Below are 12987 nucleotides of genomic sequence, written 5' to 3'. Positions count from 1 at the left end.
ATATTACTCAGCCATAAAAATGAATAAGATCTTACCATTTGTGACAGCATGGATGGATCTAGAGGGTATAATGCTAAGTGAAATAAGTCAGAGACTGACAAACACTGTATGACTTTACTTATATGTGGAATCTAAAAAACAAAACGAACAAACAAAAACCAGACACAGACTCATAAATACAGAGAATAAACTAAATGGTTGCCAGAAGGGAGAAAGGTGAGGGGATGGGCAAAATGAGTGAAGGGAAAAGGTAGATACAGGCTTCCAGTAATAGAATAAATAAATCATGGAGATAAAATGTACAGCATGGGGAATATAGTCAATGGTGTAATGGCATTATATAGTGTAGCTACACCTATGGTAGACATAGCATAACATACAATCTCTATATTGTACATCTGAAACTGATGTAACATTGTGTGTCAACTATACTTTATACACATTATGAAATGGGCAATAAAATTGTAACTTTAAATTTTAAAAAGAAACTATAAAAGTTTTGTCAGTAGCTGCTACCATTGAACATGTGCATATTCTCTGATCTAACAACAGCATTACTCTTGATGACTATTAGAGTGGTTTCTAGTCATTTCTTAAATTATAAATTGGTTAAATAAAATGATATTCAAGCAATGGAATTAAATGCAGCACTGAAAATGAGTAAGTCACTGCTACTTGTAACAAGAGGGTAACTTACAAGTATAATGCTGAGCAAAAGGAACCAACATAAAAATCATTCATACTGTGGAATACCGTTTACATAAAGTTCAAGACAAACAAAACCTTTAGAGGAGACAGAGCAATGGTTACAACGGATAGTGTTTGAGAGGCGGACATGAGGAAGGGCTGTTTGGAGCTGGCAATATTCCAGTTCTTGACCTGAGTGTTTTCACAGGTGAGTTCACTTTGTGATAACTCATCAAGTAGGATGCTTGTGATTTATGCACATTTCTATATGCATATTTGAATTAAAAGTTTACTTTTATAAGTAGTTTTTAAAAGTTTTTGGCAATTTATATTGGTTGGGATAGTTTTTCTAAGGTTGATATGCTATTTGAGAAATTTGCGAAAGAATCTCCCTAAAAATGCTAAAATGTTGGCAAAACAGAAATTGACAAGAGTTCAAAGGAAATCAGCATAAATGGGAAAGCTCCCATTGCAATGCAGGCATTTTAGATATAGTCATAAGAATAATATATTCGTGAATATATTCATAAGAATGTTTACATTTGAAACCATATTCATCTTGACTATATTCAGTAAATGTATTCAAAATGAGAATCAGTAAATTTGGTATATTCAACAATGAACATAGTCATAAGAATATATTCACAAAAAATATGTTTCATGAATATATTCACAGAATTGGCAAATCTGTCATATTTGGTGAATTGGCTTTTGACAATGGACCCTGAGGCCCTGCTGGAAAGTGTGGGGGGTGGGAAAGGTATCAATAGCTGTCACTAGCTGGGATAGGCCAGATCTTAGCTTTCCCAGGATATTTCCTAGAACTAAAAGAAAAATATGAATTCCAACTCCTGCACAATCCTCTTGTCTCCACCTCTAGTCAAACCACTGACCTGATTCTGTAAGATACAACCTCAGCCATCTCTTTCTCTCAGAGGAAGAGACATCCAGATCACTCTAGAATAGCTAGCAGCCATTGCTACAGCAGAGCAATTATTACCTTTCCCAGCAGGTTTTGCCATCCAAAACATGAACTGCTCTACTTCGTGTGATATTAAAGGGAGATTCTCCTGAGCATTCAGTGACTAACCTTTAGGGAGAGTTTAGGAGTGGGCTCTGAGACTATCTGAAATTAACCCTACTCCAGTGGCTAACCTAGTCTGGTCCCACAACTCCAAATGGCAGTTGCTCACATTTGTTCCACTGACTCAAGACATAAATGATTGAGCAAATGTCTTGGCTGATCCCCATATCCATGCCTCATGCCCCAAAGACAGTCTGCAGGAGGTCAGAGAAGGTTGTATGAAGGTAAGGGATTCACCTATCACCAGGGCAGAAGGTACTTCCAGACCTCGGGCCTGCAGAGTCACTGCTGATCTAAATCCTTTTCCCTCAGAACAGTTACTTAGGATTATAGCCAGCATGCAGTTCCCTTGTGTGTGTAAATGCACACGTGTGTGTGGAGGGAGCAATCTCCAGGAGCCAGACTGCAGAAAATGTCTGCCTCCAGCTCTGTCACATACCAACCACCCTGACCCTGAAGCCTCCCTGAAGCAGCTCCAGAAAGGGCCATTCTCTGGACTGGGCATCCCAGGGAGTGCTGGCCAGCCCTGGTGTCCAGCAGAGGGGGCCCATGCTCTGCTCTGCCCCCAGCTTATCCCCCTCAACATCCTGGGCTCAGGCTCTCTTGTTCTACTCTCCTGTCCTGTCTTGTCCTCCCTCCAAGTGAGCCTCACAGCCTCTCCTGCTTCTCTACTTGTGGGTCTTGATGGACCAGCCTGCCTTTTCCCCCAACTCCCTGCCCCTATGTCCTCTGCCATCATCTATGAAGTACTACAGGACAGGAGTGAGGGATGAATTCTGAAGAACATCTGTGTTCCAATCCTGGCTTCACCACTCACTGGTAACATGGCCTCAGGCAGCATGTCCCCATTTTAGACATGAGAGAATGGATCACCCAGAGGGATGTTGTGAGGACTAATGAGACCATCCATGTGGAATGTTTCATGCAGTGCTTGTTACATGGTTTTAATTGAATTACAAAGTGCCCATCTGGGAAAGGCCTGTGTAGGAAGGATTCCCAAACCCAGAAAACCAGATGCCTCCAGGGATTACCTTGCTTATTTCCAACTTTTCTGAGTAGCCCACACTTAAAATAATGTGTCCAGGGGTCTTCTATGAACTTAGTCCCTCTTGGCAGGGTAAAGAATGATGAGCTCAATACATGCCAGGCAGGCTCTGTTCTAGGTGCTTGCTCTTATCATCTATTCAGCATTTCTTCCCCATGCTGGGGCAAATGTCAACAGATCCCCCACCCTGGAGAGTGTACAGGCTGAGGTATAGGAAACATGCCACGTGTTTGGCACATGTGCTAATGTAAACAAGTGCTATTTCTATAATAATCCTAGTTTTAAATTTTGTCCTTGGCTTCTTTCTTTCTTTCTTTCTTTCTTTCTTTCTTTCTTTCTTTCTTTCTTTCTTTCTTTCTTTCTTTTCTTACTTTCTTACTTTCTTTCTTTTTTTTTTTTTTTTGGTGGAGGTTGAGAATAAAAAAGTTTTCCTCCATCTCTATTCATTGACTGCTGCCCCTGGGCCTTCCCAGATGCCTCTCCGCTCTAGGCCTCCCCACATCCTCAACCATACCTTCCACCTTGGGCTTGGCCTCAGCCAGCCGCTCCTGGAACTTTTTCTTGAAGAAGAGGGCCTGCAGTCGCTGCTGGTAGTGGTCGATCCTGTGGACAGGGCAAGCTACATCATGAGGCAGCCCTGTCCAGCCCCAGGAGCTAGCTCCAGCCCTTCCTTTACCTGTGCACTCCCAGCCCCTCCTCTGTGCCTGCTGCCCTGACCTGCTCATTTCATAGAGGAAGCGATCAGCACGGGCCATCCGCTCTATTTCATGCTTGTGCTCCTCAAGGAGGTCAATGTCGCTTTTCTCTGGGATGAACTTGAGGAGCTGTAAAGAGCAGATGAAGGTCAGACAGGAAACTGGTGAGAAGCTGATATGAGCATGTGATGCATGGATGCACACACACTGAACACGCTCAAGATGGGGAAGGGTCCTTAAAAGAGAGAGGCATCCTCATGTGGGAGAGTTATTCTTCATCTGCCTAAAGGGGACCACAGGACACTCAGCTCCAGACATTTCTTTTTTCACTTTTTAAAACTGAGATGGAATATATAAAGTATACTGTTCTTAGGTTCACGGCTCAATGATTTGTTTTTCTATAAACAAAACCCAAGTTTATTGAAGTATAATTTATATAAAATGTATCCATATTTTTTTTAAGATTTTTTTTTTTAATTTGAGAGTGAGAGAACACAGGCGAGGGGAGAGGGGCAGAGTGAGGGAGAGGAAGAACCCTAAGCAGACTCTGTGCTGAGTACAGAGCCTGATGCAGGGCTCAATCCCAGGACCCTGAAATCATGACCTGAGTCAAAATCAAGAGTCAGATGCTTAACCAACTGAACCACCCAAGCACCCCAAAATTCATCCATCTTAAGTATGCAATTCAATGAGTGTTCACAAAACCACCCACTGAACCCCCATCCAGATTAAGATCTAGATTTCCATTCCCTAGAAAGTTCTCTTGTATCACTTCAATAAGCCAACCCCTCCCCCACTATAAACTCAACTAAATTCTATCACCTTAGATTAGATTTGCCTATTTTTGAACTTCACATAAATGGACTCATGCTGTGTGTTTTCTTTGATGTCTGGCTTCTTTCACACAACATACTGTCTGGGACTCATCCATGCTGTAAGTATTGGTAGTTTGCTTTTTATACATTGCTGAACAGTATTCTATTGTAGGAATATACCAGTCTATTTATTCACTTTCTTATTGATGGACAGTTGGGTTGTTCCATGAATAAAACTGTTATAAATATTCTTGAGTATATCTTTTATAGTCAATGTTTGCATTATATCTCTGCATCTAGCAGTGGGACTGCTAGGCAGTAGGGTAGGTTCAGCCTTCGTGTGTACTGCGAAATTGTTTTCCAAATTATTATACCCAATGAGAATTCCAGTTGCTTCACGCCCTTGCCAGCATTTGGCATTGTCAGTATTTTCAATTTTAGCTATTCCAGTGGGTGTGTAGTTCTGCCTCAGTGTGTTTACTCTATTTCTCTAATAGAAGAAACTCTCTAATGGCTAAGAATGTCAAGCCACTTGGAAATTCTCTTTCATGAAGTACCCGTTCAAGTCTTCTGCTCATTTTCAAGTGAAGCTGTTTGTCATTTTCTCACTGATTTGTAGAGCTCCTAGAAATGTCTTCTACGGTCTGGCTTGTCTTCTCACTCTAGTAATGGTACCCTTCAATGAACAGAGTTCTTAATTCTAATGAGGTCTAACTGATGGTGGTTTTATTTGGTGCCTTCTAGGTTTCTCTTGAAGGACCCAATAAATTGAGGTTAAAGAGATTTGGGGAATATATGACTATGGGTCACTCTGACTTGCCTTGAGACCCAGGAGGGATCATAGCTCATATCTCCTGTCAAGGGCCTCAATTCCCTGGAAAAGATGCAGTCTCTCTTTCTTTCTTTCTTTCTTTCTTTCTTTCTTTCTTTCTTTCTTTCTTTCTTTCTTTCTTTCTTTCTTTCTTTTCTTTCTTTTTTTTTTTTTTTTTTTTAGTTATTTTGATGCAGTCTCTCCTGACATCCCCTCAGAATGGCTGGTCCAGGGAATATCTATAAATTTCTCTTCAACTCCTCTATCCTCCAGCCTGATTTCCCCTTGACCTAAGAGTCTTGGCCTCTCTGTGGGCAGGAAGAAGTGCAGCTGCCCCCTAGTTTCAGCTCCCAACCCCTCCCCACGAGGGGCCTCACCTGCTCCAGCATGTCCTTAGCGAGGTCCTCCTGTTCGTCCATCTTCAAGATGGCTTGCCGGATCTCCTCATTAGAAAGCTTCAACCTAAGGCAAAACCCTGCCCCTTGAGCAGCCTGGCCTGGCCGCTCTGCTCAGGACAGACCCCGGCCCTTCCCCTCCACTGCGCTCTCTCCCTCACGTGAACATGGGAGTATATTCCATAGTGCTCTCCCCTTACCTCCTCTGCAAAGCCTTCTCTAACTGAACTCATATAGTTTACTCCATAAACTTAATAATTGGGTATTTTATTCTCTAAGTATTGACTGGAATCTGGTCTCTTGCTTGAGTCTCTGACATAAGTGGTAGGGACATTTGGGAGTAAAAGGGCCATCTCTAATGTAGACAAAGAGGGCAAAAGGTTTCTGATCCTTCTCCTCCTTATGCCTAAAATACCTACTGCATCTCCAAGGGAGGATGGGAATATCGGCAGGCCACAGAGGGGGCTGTTTCCTGCTTCCTTCATTGTCAGAAGATAGAATAGCTCTCAGGTCTTCTGACAGCGCCTCAGCTCCCACACAGCTGTTCCCATACATCTTGCTGTCTGAGGGACAAGCCAACCCCTACACACACACACACACACACACACACACACACAGCCCCCTTCCCTATCCCCTCCAGATGCACACCACTTGGAGCCCTGGAGTCACAGAACTCTCCCCTACCTTTAAGAGAGAGAAACTGAGGCCTGGGGCCTGTGGGAAGAAAGGGGAATGGATGTCCCAGAGAGGCTGGGGCAGTACTAAGAATAGTATGGGTGGTAGTACCCTCTGACCCTGGCTCAGGCGGGAGGCCCCGCACAGAAGCTGTGCTGTTAGTACAGATACTGCCCTGTTTGTTCGGCAGCCGCGGGAAATGCTTGGGGGCTGAGATCATGCTGCTCTGTGGCCTAAGCCTAGCGGGGCCCTCCATGGGCTTAGAGTAACTCTGCTGCCAGACGCTGATCAGGCTGGTCAGACCTCGTGACTTGGGCAGTTTCCTGTCTGTAGAGCCTCACACAGCTGCTGAACATGGGCTCCCAAGAAAAGGTTCTAGATCAGTGGTCGTCTACCATTCTCAGGGGACTTCAGGGGCAGGGGAAGCACAGAGACTGCTGTCGCCTCATTCCTCTGCTACCCCTTGTCCTCCAGGGATTCAGTTCTGTTGTAGGCTTTTGCTCTAGCACCCTTAGGGGTCTGCTTCCTGGGGGGGTCCATCCCTCCCACCACGGACTGAAGAGGCAGGGCAAACACATACTTGGAGAGAAGGATGATGCAGTTCTGTGCCCTTCGGCCATCAATGACTGACAGTTCTTTGACCTTGCGGGAGGCCAGGTAGATGTCCTCTGTGGAGCCCAGTTCTTTCTGAAACCAACAAGCCAAGTAGAAAGGTTGAGGTATGCATGTGTTCCACAATCCTCTCCTTGCCCAACCCACCCCACCCCCCAGGAGCCACTCCCAGCAATCAGGGGTTGCTCCTGGTGCAAGCAGAAGAAAGGATAAGAAAAAGTTAGGAGGGAGGGAGGGAGGGAGGGAGGGAGAGAGAGAGAGAGAGAGAGAGAGAGAGAAGGGTGGTTAATAACCAACTCTACTAGGAAGCATCTAGGCTAGAAGGGGTTGGGGCAATGAAGAGCCCTTTTTTTTAGACATTGCCCTCTCTGGGCAAACTGGAGAAGGAACTTTCCCAATGTAGGGGGAGTAACTGGTACCTATGGCTTTGGGCAATGTGGTATGATCCCCAGCATCACAGAGAATCAGCCCCCACTCTACCACCCCACCTGGAGAGCTTCCCCAAGCTTATGATGAGAAGCTGGTTCCAAATACCCATCAGGTCACAGTTCCTGGACACCTGGGGACTTTAGGCACTGCCCAATGTGCCCAGAGTAGAAGGTATTCACAAGTTCAGAGGTGGGGAAACTGAGGCAGAGTTCCATGAAGAATTCTTTCCACTGGGGTTCCACTGGGCAGATTCCCCAAAAGTCTGATCCCCTCCCTTTTCTTGGGCCCTTGGTGAGATAAATAGGAAATGAGTTTTTACTCTAGTATTCCAAGCACATGCTCCATGTTGCATAATTCCAGGGGCTGCCACTCACATCATTATCTTTGTGAATTGTGCCCTTGGGATTGTGCAGCATCCAGCCTGTGCAGTGTTATAGTATGGCCTTGCCTTGGGCCAGGTGGATAAGACCATAGACTTGGAACTTTCTCCTTACTCCAGGAAACATTCACCTCCATTGCTGGTTGGAGTCTGCTTGAATTACTTCCCTCCCCTATGTTTCTATTTTATCTTTCCCATGTTGCCTGTAGGGATGAGTCATAAAGGTAGAAGGCAGAATGAATAAGCCCTCTTTTGGCCAATACAGGGCAGCAGCCCAGGACAGTGGTTAAAAGTTAGAGTGTCCAGAGCCCCAAGAGTGACTCACCTGCTGAGAAGGATTAGTTATCAGCTCCTAGGCAGGTAGCAGCCACAGCCAACAGAGAATTAAACATGCACAATGTTAGCCAAGAGGTTCAGGGACCCATGGACAGTAGAAGGGACATGGGGACCCCTGAGCATTTACTCTGTCCACCCCATCCCAATGAGACCCACATGGTTGGAGATGGAGACTGGCAATTAGCCTTGGACAAAAGGTGCTTCTAGCAGACATGCACTCAGAGAAGCCAAAGTGGAAAGCAGGCAGATCTTCCTGACCTGGGCCTGGTGGGACAGGCTGTTGGGGCAGGCCAGGACCCCAAGCTTCCCAACCCCAGGCCTTGGCTGCTATTCTTTCCCTGTTCTTCCCCAGAGGGCAGAGAGCATTTCTCTACTGCTGGATGACGTCCTCTTTCCAAATAGGAGAGGAGATACAACCAGAAGGGGCCAGAAACATGTGGAAGTTGCATTCATTAAGGCAGAGGAATGCAGGTGTTCCTGGATTTCACCCCTTTCCCTTTGTCTTTTGATTTCTAAGGGAGCTAAGGGGGCAGGGCCCACACCCAATTCTCCCTTCCTGACCCTAATGGAGTTTAAGTCACTAATTCAGGAGCTGAGTAAGACATAGAAGGAAGACCTTTGTGGTCATAGGACATCCCCCTCCCTACCAAGCTATGTACCCTGGGACCCAGGATAGGAAGAGGCCACCAGGGACCAGGGCCACACAGCCCCTGGGAGCTTTCCAGCCCTGCTGCTATGAATTCAGCCTGAGTCTAGGTGACCCATCAAGTGACAATAGTCTGGGTAGGACCAGCACCGAAACAGGGGATTAAGAGAGGAGATGGGGACGAAAGGGGTATTTCCATCTTAACTCTTCTCCAGTCACCAAACTGGCCTCAGACCTAGTTTGTTTTAACCCCTGAGTGGGAGACTGGTCTGGCCTGGAACCGTGGCCAAGAGGAAGACTCTAACTAGCGGGAGGTATGTGATTGACCATGCCTGATATACCCCTTGCACATGCTCCCTCATCCCAGTCAGGAGCCCTGATCCACAGGAGCACTAAGGGTTCAGAACAACTCCTTTCCACTACTGTCAAGCCATATCTGCTGCTTATTGGCCATGCCAGCCTGATATTGGCAGGGACTAAAAATGCTGCCTAGAATTAGGATAAAGAATCCCATGCCTTGATACCTGCATTTAAATTAAATAACAACCATCTGGTTTTTCTAGAATCCCGAGTCCAGACCAGAGTCCCTCTCCAACTCTGTCCCTTTGGCTAGGCCTTTAAGAGGAGTCTCATGTACCCACAGGTCTGAACTTGGCAGAAAGCAGTGGGGAGCCCAGCCACAATATGCAGCTGCTGCCCAGGTCCAGTAAGGCACAGACCCTACTCACTGGCACCTGGGATGTTCTCAGGGCTGGCACCCTGGGCTCAGGCAGAGGGGACTGGAGAAAGTGGCACAGCATGGACAGGAAACAACCCTCAGAGGGAGGCCAGAGAAAATGTACTCTAAAGTCCCGAGGCTGGGAATGCCCAAGCTGGACTTGGGGGGAGGGCACCCAGATGTGCTAGATACAGTGCAGATTCCTTGGCCCCGACTCATTTCTTGACGCACATCCATGTGAGGACAAGGTCCAAGATTCAGCACTTTTGGCAATTCCCACCGGCACTACCTCAAAATGCCCTGCATTCTGTCCCCCTCCCACCCCTCCTATTGCAGGAAGAACAGGCTGACTGCCCAGCCATATGTAAATAGTGACTGCAGAGCAAAGCCCAGGGCTCTCACAGCCCTGCCCAGGCCCAGACCCAGCCTTAACCCCCTAACATGATCTGGAGCAGCTCCATCTTCCTTGAAACACTGACATCCTTGGCTAACTGACTTGAGGAGTTGAGAGAGCATGCTGGAGAAAGCAATTTTGAAATTTATCACGCCAGCTAGGTGTAGTCTCTCAATCCTGGGGCCAAAGAGAAAACAGGAGTCAACTGTGGCCAGGGCCTATGACTCCATTTCCAGTGCTCCAAGATGAAAGAGAAATGGACAATACACTATTTCATCACTTGATGTGTAAATACACATAATTGTGGGCCCGAACTATAATACAATAGGATATTTCCCCTACTGCACTGTATATAATTCAGATCCATGTCCCTAGTAAAGCACGACACCTAAAAAGGAATAAATCATTCAGTATGGATGGGAGGAAGGGTGGGAGGGAGGTGAGGTTGAGGGTTAGGTTCAATGGGCATAGGTGAAGTCAAAACTGGAAGTCAAGACCCAAGAAGACGGGGGCAAAGCAAGGTCTTACCTGGTGCCTCTGATAAGCTGAAAACATTTTTTCAAAGTCTTCTAGATCCAGAATCCGAAATACCTGCCTGTCATCAATCTCATTCCATATGGTGCCAGGGACACGTTCCTAAGATTCAGGGAAGGGAGAAGACCCAATTGTTGACTCAACTCCTTCATGGTAGAGAGGTCCAATGTCTCCCTAACCCCACCTGTTCCCAGCTGCATAAACTATAGTAGTCAGGCTTTCAGGCCTTCAGAAGGGGGTCAATTCGTCTCCCCCAAACCTTCAATATTCTATTCCAGGGAAGAGGCCAGAGACAACCTCTTTGTCCTCCCTTTCTCATGGGGCCACATAGAAGCGGGTTCCAGAAATAAAATGGAGTGCCTGAATGATGGGTAGGCAAATATGAAAGAGTGTATTAAACTCCTTGCAGAAAAACAAAACCAAACCAATGTTCTCAGGGCACAATCCCTAAAGGTCAGGGTTGGCCAGAGTCGCTGCAAGGAATAGTGCCCACACATATTTAAGATCCTCAAATCCTTAGTGTATACTGTATTTCCCGTATCTGAGATGGTCACATGCTCTCCTGGGTGGGGGTGGGGGTCTTCCTTCCACTTTCTCAGATTCCCAGAAAGTGGATAAATGCCAAAGCCTGGGACATCCTGGCCCCTAGAGTGACTGCTCAGACCAGCAACACTGCTACAATTTCCTATTGGTGAGACCCAAGGAAAGTAGCCTATCCCTCATGGTTAGGATGGGTCCAAGTATTTCTATTCTAAGGTCTCTCCACCTAGGCACTGCCCTAACTGTGTGGGACCCTGGCACTGAACCCCCAACTCAGGAGGAGGATCCATCAGCGAAACTGAGAACAACTCAGTGGTCTCACAGCACCCTGACAATGGTTCAGAGGGCAGAGAGCACAGCCCCTCCCAGGGTGCTCCAATTCTGTCCTCCCAAGAGTCCTTGCCTCATCCCAAGCTTTGCTGCCCTTTAAAATGGAATCTCCCACCTTCCTCTGCCTGTAGGGCAGCTGAGGAACCTTCCTAAGGCCACCAGCCCTTCCTCCCTCCATCTCCCCCTCAGCAAGGCTTAGAGAGAGAAACATACCTTTCACTCACTTTTATTTTCTTAAACTCTGGAAAGGGGAGGCTAGGCCAGAGCAGGGGGGCGGGGACATTCCTGTGGCCTTCCTAAGGCCAGGGACCCTCTTGTGGAATGCCGGGCTGGGAAGCTCAGAACAGCAAGGGATACAGGCAACTGGCCAAACCCAACACAGACACATTCTTTTCATGGCAGAAACAACCACTGCGTGTGTGTGTATGTGTTCGTGTGTATGTGTGTGCGTGTGTGTACACACAGGAGCACGCGTGGGGTAGGGGAAGGGGACTGGGGAAAGGAGCCAGGCCCCTGGAATGGTGTATGTAGGAGGCAGAGAGAAGATGAGAGGGGGAAGTGAATCAGGAAAGCAGAGCAGGGAAAGCTCTAAGTGGTTCCCCATTTGAGTCTAGGCCTGGGGTGGAGGTGGGTTCTATGGGAAAGCCCGCACAGGTAGAGCTTGCCACTGTTCTTTACTCCTGGTGAGGCCAGGCAAAGAAGAAAGGGCTGGAATGTGAGAGCTGGATGGTCAACACTGGGGAGAGTTGCCTCCTGCGAGAATAGACTAAGTGCCCAGCCCTCCTGCCCTTCTTGCCAAACTCCACCCCATCCCCATATGCCGCTCTCTGTGGAGGTATAGCTGAGCTCTGGAGCCATAATCCATTTCCTAGTATCCTCCACATCCTACATTTCACCAAGTCACCCTGATGTGCCCACCATGTAGAATAGTCCCTGACTTTAATTTTTGCATCACTCTGGCTAAAATCTCATCACCTCCAGTCTAGATCCCTGGGGATCTAGAGACATATATGCTTCTTATGCCAGAGAAATCTTGTTCCAAAAACAGTTTTCACTGTTTCCTTCATTGAGCGTTTGGGGTCAGACAGAGCAAGCTGGCTTGCACTCTCAGCCTCACCACTACGTGAGACTGTTGGCAAGCGGAGGGGTACTATTCTCTTTTCATTTCACATAAAAGGACACAGAGTCTCAGCGTTGCTTGCTTACTGAGTTGAAATAAGGATTAAGTGAAATAACACACTTAAGACATGCATGGTAGTGCCACCAAGAACTCACCTAATATTATGAATTTCTGAGTCAGTCACTCTTCCAGTACTTCATATATCAATTAATCCTCATAACAATCCTTTGATATAGATGCCATAATTACCCCCATTTTATAGATCAGGAACCTGAAGCCCAAATGATTAAATAACTCCTGGTCACATGATTAAAAGCTTGGGAGTAGGATAATAGGTTCACAAATATTATTCAATTCCCTCCACCCACTCCTGGCTGAGAAATGTCTACAACTGAGAAATCCTCCCCAATATCCATTCTATCAGATCTATACTTTCCAGTTGAGGAATGAACCTCTGGTCTGCCTTGGGTCTCCGAGAAATTTATATACATTTTATTATTACTGGAGAAAAGCCAAAGAACAAAGTTCTCTTTGATGAAAATGTTGCAAAAATATTAGCTGCTTGTTGTCTTCCTTAACTGTTGAGGGGCCTAATCAATTTTTCATTACCTTTTTTAAACTGTAAATCATTAAAAAAAAGGCAACCTACTGAATAGGAGAAGATATTTGCAAATGATATATTCAATAAAGGCTTAATATCTAAAATATATAAAGAACTTACACAACACCAGAAAAACCCCCA

General features: G+C 46.2%; 1 protein-coding gene across 7 annotated transcripts in view; it reads right to left on the bottom strand.

The window, feature by feature from the left end:
• Window positions 1–12987, bottom strand: part of DAAM2 (dishevelled associated activator of morphogenesis 2) — a 122166-nt gene that overhangs the window by 13763 nt on the left and 95416 nt on the right. For 5 of the 7 annotated variants that reach the window (XM_049092071.1, XM_049092073.1, XM_049092070.1 and 2 more), the window contains 6 exons: window positions 10250–10357; window positions 7953–7979; window positions 6788–6894; window positions 5515–5599; window positions 3534–3640; window positions 3331–3419 (listed from right to left, as the gene is read on the bottom strand). In XM_049092071.1, the coding sequence (XP_048948028.1) occupies window positions 3331–3419; window positions 3534–3640; window positions 5515–5599; window positions 6788–6894; window positions 7953–7979; window positions 10250–10357 (523 nt within the window). The remainder of the gene's footprint in view (window positions 1–3330; window positions 3420–3533; window positions 3641–5514; window positions 5600–6787; window positions 6895–7952; window positions 7980–10249; window positions 10358–12987) is intronic. The other 2 variants (XM_025418686.3, XM_049092075.1) reach the window with 1 other exon arrangement.

The sequence above is a fragment of the Canis lupus genome, chromosome 12, assembly GCF_003254725.2.
Source record: "Canis lupus dingo isolate Sandy chromosome 12, ASM325472v2, whole genome shotgun sequence".
In the NCBI taxonomy this organism is placed as follows: domain Eukaryota; kingdom Metazoa; phylum Chordata; class Mammalia; order Carnivora; family Canidae; genus Canis; species Canis lupus.
Note: the sequence above shows the minus strand (reverse complement) of the source record. Positions and strands in the feature narration are given on the sequence as shown.